This window comes from Malus domestica, chromosome 17 (genome assembly GCF_042453785.1).
Source record: "Malus domestica chromosome 17, GDT2T_hap1".
Lineage (NCBI taxonomy): Eukaryota > Viridiplantae > Streptophyta > Magnoliopsida > Rosales > Rosaceae > Malus > Malus domestica.
In genome coordinates, this window is record NC_091677.1 from 25,855,308 (window position 1) to 25,874,051 (window position 18,744).

General features: G+C 39.7%; 2 protein-coding genes across 2 annotated transcripts; both read left to right on the forward strand.

The window, feature by feature from the left end:
- The first annotated feature begins 769 nt into the window (after positions 1–769).
- On the forward strand, positions 770–5,758 carry LOC103437267 (methyl-CpG-binding domain-containing protein 11). The gene is made up of 2 exons (XM_008375740.4): positions 770–1,114; positions 4,539–5,758. Exons 1-2 carry the CDS (start codon positions 1,052–1,054, stop codon positions 5,385–5,387), a joined length of 912 nt encoding a protein of 303 aa, XP_008373962.1. The 5' UTR covers positions 770–1,051; the 3' UTR covers positions 5,388–5,758.
- A 2,324-nt stretch (positions 5,759–8,082) lies between these two features.
- Positions 8,083–10,105, forward strand: LOC103409583 (glucan endo-1,3-beta-glucosidase 14-like). The gene is made up of 3 exons (XM_008348398.4): positions 8,083–8,427; positions 8,777–9,810; positions 9,904–10,105. Exons 1-3 carry the CDS (start codon positions 8,193–8,195, stop codon positions 9,949–9,951), a joined length of 1,317 nt encoding a protein of 438 aa, XP_008346620.2. The 5' UTR covers positions 8,083–8,192; the 3' UTR covers positions 9,952–10,105.
- The last annotated feature ends 8,639 nt before the right edge of the window (positions 10,106–18,744 follow it).

Here is an 18,744-nt window from a genome sequence, read left to right on the forward strand (position 1 = left end):
ATCCGATTAACAAATGGTCTTTCTAGGGTTAACTTAATCGTCTTCTTCAATGAAAATTTATATAAAGTTGAAATTCGAAGGGGATGGCTGAATCTCAAATACATTGGGCTTTGTCTAAGATTGGGTGGTCATGTGGGCCTTGTCTTGCATTCCATTTCAGCCCATTATTATATTTATTTTTTTGTTAGAAAACCCATCTAGTTTTAATGACAAATAGGTTTTAAATTACATTATTTTTTCTCTGTCTTGATAAAAGGGTAGCTTCTAGAAGCAATAGCGTAGGTAGGTCAGTTTAAAAACGTTATCCGTAACGTAAGCATCGCGAACACGTGACAAGTCGCCCCTCGTCACATTAGTTAAATCCAAAACGAGATTATTAAAATAAAAATTATAAATTATAAAAAAATAATCATATTTATCCAAAAAAAACCCAGAAAAAAGTTAACCATTTTGATAGGGACAGGAAATTAATGAGAGAACTTTAATGAAAAACTTTCAGTACTGTTTACTTTAACGAAAAAATCATATTTTTACACTAAAAAGTCAATCATAGTACTATTCACTTTATCTTTGATTTTATCATTATTATTAAAACTTAAAATTTTCAAATTATTTTTATTAATTTTCCTAATTAATAAAGCATCACTTATCTAACTTTGGGAAAAATTTATACGAAACGCTTACATAACGATACATTGTTGAATCAAAACGCTATTTAACGGTAATTTCCTTTTTTGTTGTGGCTGGATTTTCTGACAGTTTCCTTTTTCTAGTTAAAATTTTCATGTCGGTTTTAATACCGAAAAGAGAAAAATAAATAAAAAATTAGAAAAAAAGGAAAGCGGAGGGACAAAGGAGGTGCAACCGGTTTTTCTCAGAGCTTCTAAAGTCTTAAAGACACACGTCCGTAGTCCGCACAATACACGAACAAACATTACAACTTCAAGCGTTTTAGAGAGAGAAAGTGTGTATTTAGAGAGAGAAAGGGAGGGAGAGGATAGGGGTTGAGTATTTGGGCGAATTCTGGGTTTAGGGTAGAGCAGCGGCAGACATGGAGAGCAAAGTGGATGAGGTTTCTGTTGAGCTCTCAGCTCCTCCTGCTTGGAAGAAGAAGGTCTCTCTCTCTCTCTCTCTCTCTCTCTCTCTCTCTCTCCTGTTTACTCACTCAAATTTTATATGTAGCTCTATTTGAATGCTGTATAATTTTGTTGTAGCTCTTTTTTGCTTCGAATCTTAGGGTTCTGCCTCTGGTTCTGCTTGAGCTGCTTCAATTTTTAGCTTTAGTCAGAACTTTGTTTTTGAATTGCTTGGTTTTCAAAGTTAGGGTTTTCACTTTAGCATTTGAATTTTTAATTCATGGAAGTAAAATTTGTGTGCCCAAATAAGTGCAGTAACTTCAATTGTTAAGATTTCCTTTGAAGTGCTCTGCTTTCAACTTGGTCTGTGCTGATTGTTGTTTTATAATTTTGCTCTTGTTAGTGTAAATTAGTAGCTAATTTTGGTGATTACCCAACAATTATATGTTCAAATATAGGAATTAGGAATATATAATTTTCTTCTGTAAGATCATATTTTTGTTGGCGGTTTGTGGGAATCTCTGTTAATTTGTTGGAAAACTTACTCTTGTAGAAGTAAAAATCGAGCGATTTCCAGATAAAGGAAGTGTAACTCTGTAAGTTCACTAATCTAAAAAGCTAGGAGAAATTATTAATAGCTGAATGTTATTAGCTGCTAATAGATCCTGGCGGTTTCCTTCACCGTTGCAAATTGCAAGTGTGATAGACTTGCTAGAGGTGGTTCTGAACTTAAGAGTTGTTAGTTTTTCGTATGATGAAGGAACCCCTATGACCCATTCCCTTGTCGGGTACAAGGTTTGAGGGAAATTATCCAAAAACCACGTATCCTTCAAGCTATAAATTTTTCTTCAAATTTAGGACCCTCCTGATATTACTGAACTCAAGAATTTTCTTCAACATTTGCACCCTGGATTCCATTTATATTGATAGGTGCTGTGAATGTTTCCAAAAGAAAGTTTAAACTATTTCCCGCCCCGACGGGTTTCTTTTTGTTATTTTTAGGTAGTTTTGATTCCACTAGGTCATAACTGATTTTTCAATCTGTTAACTGTTGTCCGTTAATGAATAAACTAGTGAGGTAATCTACCGTTAATGAATAAACTAGTGAGGTAATCTAATCACATCAAATCTTGTTTAGTTACTTTCGACAAAAAGAAAAAATCTTGTTCAGTTACAGTTGGCTCACTTAAGTCATGAATGGCGTTTCCACATGTCTCTGTTTTTTTCTTAGTCATTCTTGTCTTTGAATCATGTACAATGATCAAGTATGGAAATAATTTGTAGCCCCCCTTTGTAGAAACCGTTCTAACCCTACAAACCTAATGTTGCACTATCACACAGGTTATTTTACAAATTTTAGGCTTGGGGCAATTCCAATTTTTGTACACATCTCTATACTCTGGGTTGTTTAACTGCAAGGTCAGATAGAACCTTAACCTGGTCAGACATGCTTTGATGAGGAATCCCATTTTATTAGTGCACTAATTTAGTTTTTCAGTTGTATGCTACACTAACTTCAAAAGCGGTTTTGATTAGGACTTCCATCTGGTAGCCCTAGCTAGCAGCTTTAGCTTAACCTAATATCTGCTTTATGTTACAATTGCTTCTGTTAAATTTGTATTAGTATTAGTAGAAATTTGATGTGGGCCCTTTAGGTTGTGGACCTGAAGTTTGTAGACATTTGATGTGGGCCCTTTAGGTTGTGGACCTGAAGTTTGTAGACATTTGATGTGTGCCCTTTAGGTTGTGGACCTGAAGTTTGTAGACATTTGATGTGTGCCCTTTAGGTTGTGGACCTGAAGTTTGTCTACCAGTGTTCAGTGAACCACCAATACTGGATGATTTGGGTCCTATAAAAATAGGTTGTGTACCCTTTGCGTATATCAGAACTTGATTTATATTTTGTAATCAACTTCATATAGGATGTTTTAAAGGCAATATTCTGTAAGCATGGGAAAATCACAGTATATCTAATTTATGACACTGTTTTGTTTTGAACTAGCTGTGTGTTCCACTTTCTGCTGCAACCATCGGCTATTACAAGCTTGCTAAAGATAATAAACATTGATTTTGGCTGAGCCTTTTCCTTCTGCCTTTCATTTGTTTGTTTAAAAGTAAGCACATGGAATTCAAAATTTCTTCCTTCAAACTGCATTCCAAGCATGCTATTTTATTTCTAATATTGATAACTTATGCTGCTGCATGACCAAATTTTCTCTTGATTTACTTTCGGTAAAAAATATTTTGTTGTCAGAAAGTAATCAATTTTTCAAATGTTTAGCAGTTGGTAGTAAAGGGCTCTCAGTTGTGATTCCTAGTCTACTCTTCCTCTTCCTAAGGACAAGGAATGGGTAATATTGACATGGGGCAGAATGTGTCTAGGTGCGGAAATTCTGGTTTTTTTTTCTTTGGGTGACCGACCATATATTTCATTAAATTTGAGATCTATAACAGACAAACCGCTGCTACATTCTAACCATCTGGCAAAGAGTATTTTCTGGTTGGAAATATGACAGTGCTTATACCCAACACTGACCATTTAAAATAGGAATTTCATCTTGAACACCACTTAATTATTTACGATGTTGGAGAATGTGTTCAGTTGAATTTTTTTTTCCTTTTGGGTTAGAAAACGGGCACAAAGCGCAAACAACCACAACACAAAAAAGAAAAACTCAACCCCTAGAGCTAGATCATACAGCTCTTGGCTCCAACTAAATCATCCAAAACAGCAGCAGAAACTTCAGGACGAGAATCCTTAAAGAAAGAACAACCCAGTGTGGTAACCTGAATTTGAAATGAATACTGTTCTAATGTGCTGATATTTCCTGTTCTTTTCTTTCCTTTATATGTTTTCAATATGTACTTTACACTTGCACATAGATGCACATGTTTGATACAATAAGAAGAGGTGAAAAGTATAGCCAGTTATTTTAGTGCTAGATAAAGTGTGTGTGTCTATATATATAGACAAAAAATGAATGGTTTTCAGTTTACTGACATTTTTATCCTATAAACTGCACGCTTTATCATCATTGTTCTAGTTCTATTGATCTCAGAAGTTCCCCCATACCTTTATCCATATCATTCTTGAAAGTATAAAAAATACATGTGCAAACTAATCCAAACCTAAAATGGCTATGAAGTCTTAAAACATAGAGAAGAAAGATTTAGATAACCTTTGAAATTATTGAAGTTTATCCCGGTAAACCTACTCAAAACAGCTTGTGAAAGTTGAATGATATTCTGGTGACAATAACGATGTTCTGTTTCACATAATCACTTAGATTGCATTCCGCAGAACTATTTGCCTAAAGGATGTGGGCTTCTCTGAATCCTTTAATATGGTACATGCAAATATTGTTGGTAATATCAAGGACGGTCAATTGAATTGAGTCCATGTGGTTATTTTACATAATTCTTGGATATGGTCTTTGACAATTTACTTTCTTTGTTCTGCAGTTTTTGCCCAAGAAGGGAGGCACACCAAGGAAAAATGAAATCATATTCATTTCTCCGACAGGAGAGGAGTTTAATAGTAAAAAACAATTGGAGAAATACCTAAAAGCACATCCTGGTAACCCCGCAATATCAGAGTTTGATTGGAGCACTGGTGAAACCCCTAGGAGATCAGCTAGGATCAGTGAAAAGGTCAAGGTGGCTCCATCACCAGAGAGCGAGCCTCCAAAAAAGAGAGGCCGAAAATCATCAGGTTCAAAGGACAAAGTGGAAGCTTCTGGTGGAGAAGCTGATGCTACAAATGAAATTCAAATGAAAGATGCAGAGGTAGATGAGAAGAAAGATGCAGAATGTGAGAAACAGAAGGATGCAGAAGCCGAGAAAGGGAAAGATGCTTTGAAGGAAAATCAGGTTGGCAATGGAGGAAAAACTGAGGAAGAAACTGACCAGACTAAGCCAGAGGATGGTAAGGATAAGACCCTGACTGATGCTAAGGAAACTCTAGGTGAGGAGAAAAAGGAAGATGCAGTAGAGGAAAAACCCGCTGAGGAAGCAGCTGAAAACAACAAAGAAGATGTACCGCAAGCTGAGGGAGGAAAAGCAGATGGAACTAGTGACAAGAAACAGGATGACATAGCTACTGTGACTGTTGAAGCAAATGGGGCAGCAGAGAAAGAGAATCTGGATGGAACCGCACCTCCTATGGGCGGAGAGATCAAAATGAAACATGATGCAGCAGAGAACGATGGGAAATGCAATGCTCAAGCTGAAGAGAAAGTCAAGCCCAAGGATGGGGAGGTTGTTGAAAATGGTAAGGTTGAGCAAGTGGCGCAAGCGGATGCCCCTCTATAATTGAGCAGCTGAACATGCTCTACCACCTCTCCGGTGAGTTGTTGAATGTTCTGTACCATTTATTGCAGTTGGGATTCTGTTACATCTCTTGAACTTTGTTTCGCCCCCTTTGTTACAGTGACTCCGGGAGTTATGGATGATTGTAATGTTAATGTTGTTAATGTTAGACTTAACTGTATCTAGGGAACCAACCGGTCTGGTAGAATAGGTCTTACTTGTAGATTCTGCAACTATGGTTATGGAGTAGCTTAGATTGTAGAATGTAAGAGGTACTTATTGGACCGGTTGCGTTTTAGTCATCAGTAGATGGTCACTTGGTACCATTTGTTTGTTAACTTGTTCCTTTGTTAATGTGACTAAAGTTTTAATTACCTTGTTCTGCTTGTGTTCTGAAAATTGAAAATGTTCGGCTGCCGGAGTTTTTGTTTGAGGAGCGCTGTTCTCAGCTGTTTCCATTTTTTGGAAAGGAATTTTGTTTTTGCAAATTTTGATAAAAAGGCGAGGGAACATTAGGTACCATTAGGTACTAGATTTTGCAGTTTTGCTCTGCTGTGCAGTTTGTAGGGGTTCTGAGAACCACATTCACCCTAGATTGGATATTGTACAAGTTTATGCGATCGCATAAGGAGGGCAGGGGAAAAAAAAAGGTGTGTTGGACATTTTATCCTTTAGTTTGAGTCTGGCATTTCTGGTACAGTGGACATGGACTTACATGAATGTGTAAGCCCATTTCCATTAGGCAGGAAAATTTTAGACCCAAAGCATGGTGAGGGTCAAATGTAACACAACATTATGCGTTTTGTAACGCAAGACTTACACACATAAATTAGTTTTGCTATTTGAATATGTGCAAATATGTGCATTGGAGGAGAAAACAAGAAAACTCAAACAGACCAGTTTTTTTAACTCGTACGAGTTTGATCCGATTTGGAAAACCAGGACCACCATGAAAAGTGGCATTATTGTTTTTTCTTCCCTGCTCGTTATTGTCCAGATCTTTTATCTTTCTATTACCCACTTTTTCTTCTATATTTTCTACCAGCTTGTGCTTCAGCTTAGTAAAGTGAGCGGTCTTAAATTCAATGCACATGAATGATGATGGCATATTAAAGCTTGTGTTGAGTTAATACCCAATTAGTGAATGACTCTATTGTGTGACCTAACGGTCCTAACCTAATCTCATTCCCTCCTCTTAAGGTAGAATATTGTTGTAGCGAAACAAAGCCTTGATTTGTAATACATTTCCTATATTTTTGTTTCACTCTATCCGCAATATAATTTTGGAGTACGGACACCTCCAATTTAGAGAAATGTCTTTCGTACTCTTTTTTCTTCATTCACACTCATATTTGTTTCTGGCCTGTAATTTGAATAAAGGGATATTTTGGATGCGGTCCCTAATCCTTAACATTCTTTGACTAAAATCTTAATGGTATTCAAAGTTTGATCAAAGTCCCTTGACTTTATACATCTCATTATATTACAATTAATATTAATATTTTTATAGTTTTGGCAATAATTGTTTGATATTTTATGTGATTTATAATCCTATAAATTTAAAATCCCTCATTATAATACTATTAGAAATGGTTACAATAAAAAAATTCAAACATTTTGATTGAATAAATGGATAAAAACTGTGTAAAAATAAGAAATAATAAATGGCAAAAGAATGTATCCATAGTGTTAAAAAAATTGGTACATTTTACAAAAAAATTGGTACATTTCACATATAACAAAGTGGTACATTAATAATAAAGAATGGGTACATTATAAATAAATTAGGGTACAGATAAAAGATTAAAAAATTATGAGTACAAATGAATTTTTTAAAAATATAGGCGCTAAAAGAAATTAATACATGGGTACAAAATAAAACTAAAAAGAAAATACCACAAATTTAAAAAAAATGGTGCAAATTAAAAGTGGGTACAAACTAAAAATATAAATATATGATACAAAGTTTAGGCATAAAACATAAATATACCATATGTAATTTTTCTATCATTGATTAAATATACAATGTCACGTGACCGTATACACATGGATACAAACACAAATAAAACTTTAAAAAATATGGGCACAAAAAGAAACTAATATATGGGTACAAATTAAAAATGAAAAAAAAAATTGGTACAAATTAAAAATAGGTTCAAACCAAAAATAAAAATATATGATAAAAATTTAGCCATAAATATAAATATACTAATTGTAAAATTTTTAACACTAAAGGAATATATTTAAAAATAAAAATATTTTATTATTCAAATAATTAATGATGTTATTAATACCCAAGGACCTTGATCAAAAATTGAAAAATGAATAGAATTTTAATCAATAAAGTAGTAAAAAGAAGGATGTGAACCTAATTTTTCCTTAAATAAATTACAAGAAAATCGACTAAAAGTATACATGGTGTGCAGAAGGTGAAAATGAATTTGGAAAAAAAAAGATCATTTTCCCAATTTATGGTTATGCTCCTTTCCCACGAAAGGTACTACCATTCATCCCAAAGCATATCAAACAAAGAAAGATCCTTTAGAGAGAGACAAAAGCTCTCCGATGGAAACAAGACCAGAAAGGGGAAAAGGCATACTTACAATTTGAGATAGATAGTTTAAAACTCGAAAAAAAGTGAGAGTAAAGTAAGAATCTATACCATGCCCGCCCCCCACCCCCCAGAAAACATTTGTCACCTTTGTAGTAAAATTAAGGTTAAGAATCTTGGTATTCTTGTTCACAAGAATCACAGAATTGTTTGGACGTCATCTCTGGACCTAGAGAAGGCTAAGAATCTACCCTCTTATGGCATGCCTGAAGCAAAAGTATTGCATCATCCAAAGGATCGCTTATGGGCGGGGCGGTTTCTTGACTGAGGTTGCCGTCGTTGTTGGGTTACAAGATATTATTATTAGGTCATCTCCAACATTCATTTTCCACAAAAGGAATGCTTTCATTGTTAATAGATCATTCACAAATCAAATGGAGCTCTCTTTCTTCTGCTTGCTTCTTCTCTTCTCCACCACTACGTTTCTCAATGGTAATTTCTTCATCTTCTGCATGAATTTAATGTATACTGTGGTCTTTGATGAACTATATGGTCGCATAGAAATTATTCTGTGATAATGCAGCACGATCACGTAGTGTAACCAGTTCGCTTGTTATAATACAGGTTCCTCATGCTATATGAAACTCTTGATCTTATGTGCTTCAAAGATAAATCTTGTAGATGTTAATCAAATGGAATTTACATTCTTCGAATTATTTTTTGGATTCCAGTGCTCTATTGAACTTACATGCTTTGGTTCAAAGATCTTGTTTTCATGTCTCATGTCTGTTAAATGATGTGTGTGACCTTCTCTGGATCATGAATTTTTCTTTGTGTTTAGTGGATGCATCTTTTACCGGAACATACGGAGTAAACTATGGCAGGCTCGCTGACAATATACCGTCGCCTCACAGCGTGGTGACGCTTCTCAAAGCGGCAAAGATAAAAAACGTCAGGATATATGACGCTGATCATGAAGTCCTCACCGCCTTCAAGGGATCGGGAATTGAAATAATTGTAGGGCTTGGAAGTCAGTTCCTGAAAGATATCAGCGTGAACGAGGATCGCGCCACGGATTGGATAAAAGAAAATGTACAGCCATACATTCCGGGAACGCACATTACTGGAATAGCAGTGGGGAATGAGATATTGGGGGGAACTGATATAGAACTCTCCGAGGTCTTATTGCCTGCCGTGAAGAACGTTTACAATGCGCTTAGCAGGCTTAATATGGCGACCTCCATTCAGGTGTCGAGTCCACATTCGGAGGCTGTGTTCGCGAATTCTTACCCGCCATCTGCCTGCATTTTCAAGGAAGATGTTGCTCAATTCATGAACCCGCTTTTGGAATTTTTCTCACAGATTAATTCCCCTTTTTACATAAATGCATATCCATTTCTGGCATATAAGAGCGACCCCGAGCACATTGACCTCAACTATGCTCTCTTCAAGAAAAATGCTGGGATTCATGATACAAAAACCAACCTGCATTACGACAACATGTTTGACGCAATGGTTGATGCGGCGTATTTTGCTCTGGAGAAGGCTGGATTTGACAAGACAGAGGTCATAGTTTCCGAAACTGGTTGGGCGTCTCGCGGGGACGAAAGTGAAGCAGGAGCCAATGTCCAAAATGCCAGGACGTACAACTACAACTTGCGCAAACGGCTGTTGAAGAAGAGGGGGACGCCACATAGGCCAAAGATGGTTGTGAGAGCTTACATTTTTGCTTTGTTCAATGAGAATTTGAAGCCGGGGCCGACGTCTGAGAGGAACTTCGGATTGTTCAAAGCTGATGGGAGCATTTCATATAACATTGGCTTCACTGGACTTGTTGGACCTTCTGCAGCATCATCATCTCTTCTTAACTACAAGGTATGAGTTTCAAGACTACTCCTATCTTTAGTAATTCAAGCTTTATTTTTAAATTTTGTTTCTCATCTGCCTGAAAATTTGGTTGTTTTTCAGGTTTTCACAAGTTGTGCAGCTCTTCTGCTTCTATTGTTAACTTCATAATTAGTCTTTTAGGGTTCTTCGATTAACACATATTGTTGTAACATGATGTCCATGTATAGCCAATTCCATTATTTTTACGTTATGATTCCATTATCAAGTTAGATAACAGCCAATATTGCTCACTGTTTTCTAATAATATTCCAGCTGTTTACAATACCTTGTCTCTCTTTTCGTTTTTTTTTTTATATATATTTTTTCATAAAATAACTTAATGATTGAAAAATTCAACGACTGCATGCAAAAGCAATAAAGCCAAGCTTGGCATGCCGTATAAAGTATTGAATAAGACTAATAGTATGAAGCCGGTTGTTTAGTTCATTTTTGTATTAAATAGTCACCTGACTAAATAATTCGAATTCACTTGTTTTGTCTGGTCCACACCTGCTACTCCAAAAGGCAAGACTCGTCGAATTCAAATGTGAGATCTTTTAGCAATCCATTGTTAAATAGCCCAGCCTTGGCTTGTCTTTCTCAAATCCCTTCATCTGATTTTCTAGCTTCACCATGGAACTCTTCCATCCCTTTCATGCCTTAGTTCCCAAACTCAATTTCCACTTTGAGCCTTCGATGATTAGGATTTGGAACCAAGAAACTTACCATATCCATATATATCATTACAAACAAAGTCAAGTGAAATAGGGATAAGCCATAACCTTTCAATGGTCACCTTTATTTCCTTTAGAGCAAGTCCACCGAAGTGGACTTTGCCCAGGAGGGGGAGGGCGTCAGGTAGTCGACAGCTGGCACTCCATGATCACGTCGAATCCTTATGAAAATGAATCCAGAACAAAATCGCGCTAAAGCTAGGGCGTCACCCGTAAGTGGCGCGCTGTGTGGCCCGAGCACAGTGATAAGTGAGCAAGGGTCGCTGTATCTCCATCGGCACCCGGATGCAGTGTTAAATGAGCAAGGGGGCCATAGAAACTTCTTTTCGAACGACTCCACTCAAAGTTGTTTGGGAGCATATGCTCCTATCAACTTTACCCGGGACACACAAAAGAAGTACTTTGATCCTATTAGACGGGGGAGGGTGAAGAAGCTAGGACAGAAGGGTAGAGTTCAAGAGAGCAAAATGCGTTTAGGAACGTGGAATATAGGAACCTTAACGGGAAAATCTATGGAAGTAGTGGAAGTTATGGTGAGGAGAAGGATAAATATTATGTGCCTACAAGAAACTAAGTGGGTTGGTAGCAAGGCAAAGGATCTAGAAAACTCAGGGTTTAAACTTTGGTATTCGGGCACAAATAGAACGAGAAACGGTGTTGGCATCATCGTGGACAAGACCTTGGTACAAGATGTTGTAGATGTCAAGAGGGTAGGAGATAGAATCATGGCAATCAAGATTGTAATAGGACAAGAACTTATCAATGTGATTAGTGCGTACGCACCTCAAGTAGGGTTGGATACGAGTTCGAAGGAGAAATTTTGGGAAGACCTTGGAGACTTGGTGCAAGGAATTGCTCAGACGGAGAAGTTATTTATAGGAGGAGATTTAAATGGACACGTGGGCAGAGAGACAGGCAACTATGGAGGTTTTCATGGTGGCCATGGTTTTGGGGAGAGAAACGAGGATAGGGAAGCCATCTTGGATTTTGCAATGGCATATGATCTCTTCTTAGCCAACACCTTCTTTAAGAAGAGAGAAGAACATGTGATCACCTACAAGAGTGGGTCGTCAAAAACACAAATAGATTTTCTTCTAATGAGGAAAGGGGATCGTATAACTTGTAAGGATTGCAAAGTTATACCAGGAGAGAGCGTGGCTAATCAACATCGCTTATTGGTGATGGATGTACATATCAAAAGAGTAAGACAAAAGAACAAGACTTGGAAGTGCCCAAGGACTAGATGGTGGAATCTAAAAGAAGAAAAACAAGCCATTTTCAAAGAGAAGGTAATCACCTAATGTGTGTGGGATAGAGATGGGGAAGCTAGCCAAATGTGGGATTCCATGGCTAGTTGTATCCGAAAAGTAGCAAAAGAGGTATTAGGAGAGTCCAAGGGCTTTGCCCCACACCAAAAGGAATCTTGGTGGTGGAATGAGGAGGTACAAACAAAGGTGAAGGCTAAGAAGGAATGTTGTAAAGCCTTATACAAGGAGAGGACCGATGAAAATGGTGAAAGGTATAGAAAAGCGAAGCAAGAGGCGAAGAAAGCTGTCAGAGAAGCTAAGTTAGCGGCTTACGACGATATGTATAAACGACTAGATACCAAAGAAGGAGAGTTGGATATCTATAAACTATCTAGAGCAAGGGAAAAGAAGACAAGGGACCTAAACCAAGTGAGGTGCATTAAGGATGATGATGGAAAGGTTCTTGCTACAGAGAACGCGGTTAAAGACAGATGGAGAGGTTATTTTCATAATCTTTTCAATGAAGGACATGAAATGAGTGCTTCTTTAGGGGAGTTGAGTAACTCAGAAGAGTGTAGAAACTACTCTTTTTATCGTCGAATCCGGAAGGAAGAAGTGGTTGTAGCTTTGAAGAAGATGAAGCATAAAAAAGCAATAGGCCCAGACGATATACCAATTGAAGTGTGGAAACTTTTGGGAGAGACAGGTATAACATGGCTCACTGACCTTTTCAATAGGATTTTGAAAACGAAGAAGATGCCAAATGAGTGGCGAACGAGCACTTTGGTGCCTATCTACAAGAATAAGGGCGACGTACAAAATTGCATGAACTATAGGGGTATTAAGCTAATGAGTCATACAATGAAGCTCTGGGAGAGAGTCATTGAGCATAGATTGAGGCAAGAGACACGGGTTTCGGACAACCAATTCGGGTTCATGCCAGGGCGCTCAACCATGGAGGCAATCTATCTCTTACGAAGATTGATGGAAAGATATAGAGATGGGAAAAAGGATTTACACATGGTCTTTATAGATTTGGAAAAAGCGTATGATAGGGTCCCAAGAGACATTCTTTGGAGGATTTTAGAGAAGAAAGGAGTACGAGTAGCATATATCCAAGCTATAAAGGATATGTATGAAGGAGCAAAGACTGCCGTAAGAACTCATGAAGGACAAACCGAAAGCTTTCCCATAACTGTAGGATTACATCAAGGCTCATCCTTAAGTCCTTACCTTTTTGCGTTGGTAATGGATGAGTTAACAGGACATATTCAAGATGATATTCCTTGGTGTATGCTTTTCGCAGACGATATAATGTTGATAGATGAAACTCAGGAAGGGGTAAATGCAAAGCTTAACCTTTGGAGAGAAGTGTTGGAATATAAAGGTCTTCGCCTAAGCCGATCAAAGACAGAATATATGGAGTGCAAGTTCAGTGCAAATGGAGGCCAAAACGAGTTAGGGGTGAGGATCGGAGATCAAGAAATACCAAAGAGCGACCGTTTTCGTTACCTAGGATCTATCTTGCAAAAGAACGGAGAATTAGATGGAGATCTCAACCATATAATACAAGCTGGATGGATGAAGTGGAAGAGTGCATCCGGCGTGTTATGTGACCGCCGTATGCCACTGAAGCTCAAGGGAAAATTTTATAGGACGGCAATAAGGCCGGCGATGCTGTATGGCACAGAATGTTGGGCGGTGAAACATCAACACGTACACAAAATAGGTGTAGCGGAGATGAGGATGCTTCGTTAGATGTGTGGGCACACGAGAAAGGATAAGATTAGGAATGAGGATATCCGGGGTAAAGTAGGAGTAGCCGAAATTGAAGGAAAGATGAGAGAAAATCGGTTACGGTGGTTTGGACATGTGCAAAGAAGGCCTACTGACGCTCCGATTAGAAGATGCGACTATGGGACAGAGGTTCAGGGCCGAAGGGGTAGAGGAAGACCTAGGAAAACTTTGGAAGAGACTCTAAGAAAAGACTTAGAGTACTTGGATCTAACGAAGGACATGACACAGGATCGAGCACAATGGCGTTCTAAGATTCATATAGCCGATCCCACTCAGTGACTTGGATTTTCCAAGTCTCCAACAGAGAAGTTTTCCTCACTCGGAAAATTAAGGGAACACTACCCCAACCTACATGCTCCACTCAGAAAGCTTCAACATACAAGCTTCAACAAAAGAAAATTCAAAGAACTTAGCGAAGAAGGCTTTGGTGTTTTTAACACAATACTTTGAAATGAAGGAAAGCTTATTTATTGATATCCCCGATAAGCTACAAATATGTACATATACATGAGTCAAAATAAACACACAAGAGGGAGCCTTCACAAAGGTTGCTTAGGAGAAGTCTCAGCAGTCGGTAGAGCCCTAGAAAGAGAAGGCACCGGAGGGGGATCATTTGGAGCCTCAGTACTGGACAGAACCCTAGAAGGATGAGGCATCAGAGGTTGATCATTTGGAGCTTCATTACGCGGTACAGCCCCAGAAGACGAAGGCAATAAATGCCTTTGGAACAAACCCACAAATCTCTGATGATCAAGTAAAACCTGACCATCAGTTTCCTTCATCTGGTCAAGCTTCCTCTTCATGTTTGTAGCATAGTCATGTGCGAGCCGGTGCAACTGTTTATTCTCATGCTTGAGCCCTCTAATCTCCTGTTTGAGACTCATCACTTCAGCCGCCAATGATTCAACTTGGCGGGTTCGAACAAATAGGCGTTGGGCCATATTAGACACAGAACCTGCACACTGAACACTGAGAGCCAGCGAATCCTTAACAGCTAACTCATCAGACCGTTTGGAAAGTAGTCTGTTATCTTTGGGAGTGAGAAGGTTCCTGGCCACCACCGCAGCGGTCATATCATTCTTCATCACGGAATCCCCAACGGTAAGAGGACCAGTAGGGGAGACGAAGGATGGGCGCCATATGTTGTCTGGGGAAGGCGGGGCTGCCTCTTCAACAAGGTTCAAGTCAAAACGACGGTCGGAGGGGCCAGACATTTTCAAAGGTGTTGAAGAGAGAAGAGGTCGGACAAATCAAGATCTTAGAAGTGCAAGAATGAAGCTTCTACTGGTGGAGATTCAAGTGTGCTTTGGAACTTAATGCCAGCCCCTATAAAAATCTGCACTCGACGGAGCTTCAGAAATCGAAGAGGCGCCTGCTCAGAAATCGAAGAGGCGTTTGCTTTCTCAAAAGCTGGGCTGCTTAGAGATCACGAGGGTTGATCTCAGAAATCGAAGAGGCGTTTGCTTTCTCAAAAGTTGGGCTGCTCAAAGACCACGAAGGCCGATCTCAGAAATCGAATAGGCGCTCGCTTTCTCAAAAGCTGGGCTACCCAGAGACCACGAGGGCCGATCTCAGAAATCGAAGAGGCACCTACTTTTGCAGCCTTGTCAGCACCTGTCACATGCACACTCAGCTTTGCGGAAATTATGGGCATTCTGTCGAAGACTTCTGGGGAAGTAGAAAACACATGAATCTTACTGTTCAATCACCCACTTCCCACACGCAACAATAGCTCATGGGTACCACAGATAACTTTGCCAAAGTTCTCTGCCAAAGTTGAGCACGTGAAGCTTGCAGCTCCCACTACATCGCTCTGACCAAGAAGGGTAAAAGAATAGCAAAGAAACAGCACTAACAAAGTTTAGACCCATAAATTTTGAAGGTCTAGCTACCATATTATTACCCACAAGGGTAAAGGAACAGTACCACTGCTGGATAATTGGAAAGTCTCTGTGTGTCAACCTCTGTGCTTCGTGGCAAGGTAGATTAGCAAACATGCCAAACCTTTACTCACATTCGAGAAAACACTCCCAATAAGATTGCTTGCTCCAAAATCGAAGAGGCACCGTCCTCCGAATCTCGAGAGCCAGACTCCCAACATGACTACTTTCTTAAAAATCGAAGAGAGGGTAAAGGAACAGTACCATTGCTGGATAATTGGAAAGTCCATGTGTGTCAACCTCTGTACTTCGTGGCAAGGTAGACTAGCAAACATGCCCAACCTTTACTCACATTCGAGAAAACACTCCCAACAAGATTGCTTGCTCCAAAATCGAAGAGGCACCGCCCTCCGAATCTCGAGAGCCAGACTCCCAACATGATTACTTTCTCAAAAATCGAAGAGACTGCTCCCCGAATCTTCGAGAGCCAGACCCCCAGCATGATTGCTTTCTTAAAAATCGATGAGGCATCGTTCTCCGAATCAATCGAAGAGGCGCTCGCTTTCTCAAAGCTGGGCTGCTCAGAGACCACGAGGGCCGATCTCAGAAATCGAAGAGGCACCTACTTTTCTAGCATTGTCAGCACCTGTCACACGCACACTCAGCTTTGTAGAAATTATGGGCATTCTGTCGAAGACTTCTGGTGAAGTAGAAAGCACATGAATCTTACTGTTCAATCACCCACTTCCCACACGCAACAATAGTCATGGGTACCACAAATAACTTTGCCAAAGTTCTCTGCCAAAGTTGAGCACGTGAAGCTTGCAGCTCCCACTACATCGCTCTGACCAAGAAAGGTAAAAGAATAGCAAAGAAACAGCACTAACAAAGTTTAGACACATAAATTTTGAAGGTCTAGCTACCATATTATTACCCACAAGGGTAAAGGAACAGTACCACTGCTGGATAATTGGAAAGTCCCTGTGTGTCAACCTCTGTGCTTCGTGGCAAGGTAGACTAGCAAACATGCCTAACCTTTACCCACATTCGAGAAAACACTCCCAACAAGATTGCTTGCTCTAAAATCGAAGAGGCACCGTCCTCCGAATCTCGAGAGCCAGACTCCCAACATGACTACTTTCTCAAAATCGAAGAGAGGATAAAGGAACAGTACCATTGCTGGATAATTGGAAAGTCCCTATGTGTCAACCTTTGTGCTTCGTGGCAAGGTAGACTAGCAAACATGCCCAACCTTTACTCACATTCGAGACAACACTCCCAACAAGATTGCTTGCTCCAAAATCGAAGAGGCACCGCCCTCCGAATCTCGAGAGCCAGACTCCCAACATGATTACTTCCTCAAAAATTGAAGAGACACTGCTCTCCGAATCTCGAGAGCCAGACCCCCAGCATGATTGCTTTCTCAAAAATCGAAGATGCATCGTTCTCCGAATCTCGAGAGCCAAATACCACAGACCACTTTTTTCAAAGTGCTTTGACAGAGTTAAAACATGTGAAACTGGCAGCTCCCACTACCGTGCTATGACCAAGCAGGGTAAAGGAATAGCATTACTACTTGTTGTTAGGGAGACTCCTATATATGTCGACCTCCATCCCCAACGGACAGGCAGACCTGCAAAAATGCTCAACCCTTCATCATATCTGAGAGGGCACTCCCAACGAAGCCTTTCGAAATATTCAGCTTTCTTTCCCCCCGATAATACCTCTGCAAACAAGCTATACTAGAGCAAGAATATCTCATATCATCAGGGTTAAAAGCAAGAGTATCCCATATCATGCTTTTTCCCTGTCTTTTCCTTTGGCCTTGTTTTTACCTGCAAGACAAGGAGAAAGAGAGCAATCAGTCAGCACTTGGAATCAAGCTTCCAGCCAGGAACGGACTGCCTGGAACCCCTTACCTGATTACTTACCTGGCATTGCTCTCGAGTACTCATCTTCAACATCTTATGTTTCCAGGGAAGATTCCGCATCTGCTTGAGGAACAGATAGGGCAAGTGCGAAGGATACAAGGAAGCATGTGGAGACAAGCGTAACAGCACACGTGCCGATACATCCATTACTCTGTCAAAAGCAAAAGTATCCCATATCAGCAGGGTGGAACGTACTCTAGATTTGATGGACTTGTTTTGACCCTCAAATTCTTCAGTCGGCCTTATACTCTGGAGGAAACCAGAAAACCCTTCAGCTCAGTTCAAGAATAAGCCTGTGGAAAGTTACTTCTTCAAAAGCAAAAGTATCTCATATCATCTCTTCTCATTTTTCTTCTCTTTATCCTTCATGCTGCTGCAAGATAGGGAGAAGGTGAACAATCAGTCGGAGCTCTGATTGCTTACCTTGTCTGTCACCTCTTTCAGCAGACCCCCTAGCTCGGCGACTTGGGGGACTCCTACTACATGGTTTGTATCGCGCTTGACCAAGCCTGAAACTACAAGTAAGCTTCAAGTGAAATTGATACATTACCTTGTGCATCTCCACCAGTTAAAGATACCACCCCTGGATGGAGGAAGAGTACTTCCAGAGAAGATGCCACATCTACCTATGAGACAGATAAGGCAAGTCAAGACGACACCACACTCCGATACTTAGAAGTTTTGTGATTACGAGATCATTCTCCCATAATATTTCCTAATGTCATTTGTACTAAATCATTCACTTGTACTCACTAAAGGAGAGCTTGAACCTATGTACTTGTGTAAACCCTTCACAATTAATGAGAACTCTTCTATTCCGTGGACGTAGCCAATCTGGGTGAACCACGTACATCTTGTGTTTGCTTTCTTATCTCTATCCATTTATATACTTATCCACACTAATGACCGGAGCAATCTAGCGAAGATCACAAAAAGCGACCGTTTTCGCTACCTAGGATCTATCTTGCAAGAGAACGGAGAATTAGATGGAGATCTCAACCATAGAATACGAGCTGGATGGATGAAGTGTAAGAGTGCATCCGGCGTGTTGTGTGACCGTCGTAGGCCACTGAAGCTCAAGGGAAAATTTTATAGGACGGCAATAAGGCCAGCGATGTTGTATGGCACAGAATGTTGGGCGGTGAAGCATCAACACGTACACAAAATGGGTGTAGCGGAGATGAGGATGCTTCGTGGGATGTGTGGGCACACGAGAAAGGATAAGATTGGGAGTGAGGATATCCGAGGTAAAGTAGGAGTAGCCGAAATTGTAGGAAAGATGAGAGAAAATCGGCTCCGGTGATTTGGACATGTGCAAAGAAGGCCGACTGAC

Coding starts and splice junctions, on each gene's coding strand:
- LOC103409583 (XM_008348398.4), top strand. CDS start 8,193: ATGGCATGCCTGAAGCAAAAGTATTGCATCATCCAAAGGATCGCTTAT. Junction 8,428..8,776: donor CACCACTACGTTTCTCAATG/GTAATTTCTTCA, acceptor CTTTGTGTTTAG/TGGATGCATCTTTTACCGGA. Junction 9,811..9,903: donor CATCTCTTCTTAACTACAAG/GTATGAGTTTCA, acceptor GTTGTTTTTCAG/GTTTTCACAAGTTGTGCAGC.
- LOC103437267 (XM_008375740.4), top strand. CDS start 1,052: ATGGAGAGCAAAGTGGATGAGGTTTCTGTTGAGCTCTCAGCTCCTCCT. Junction 1,115..4,538: donor CTCCTGCTTGGAAGAAGAAG/GTCTCTCTCTCT, acceptor TTTGTTCTGCAG/TTTTTGCCCAAGAAGGGAGG.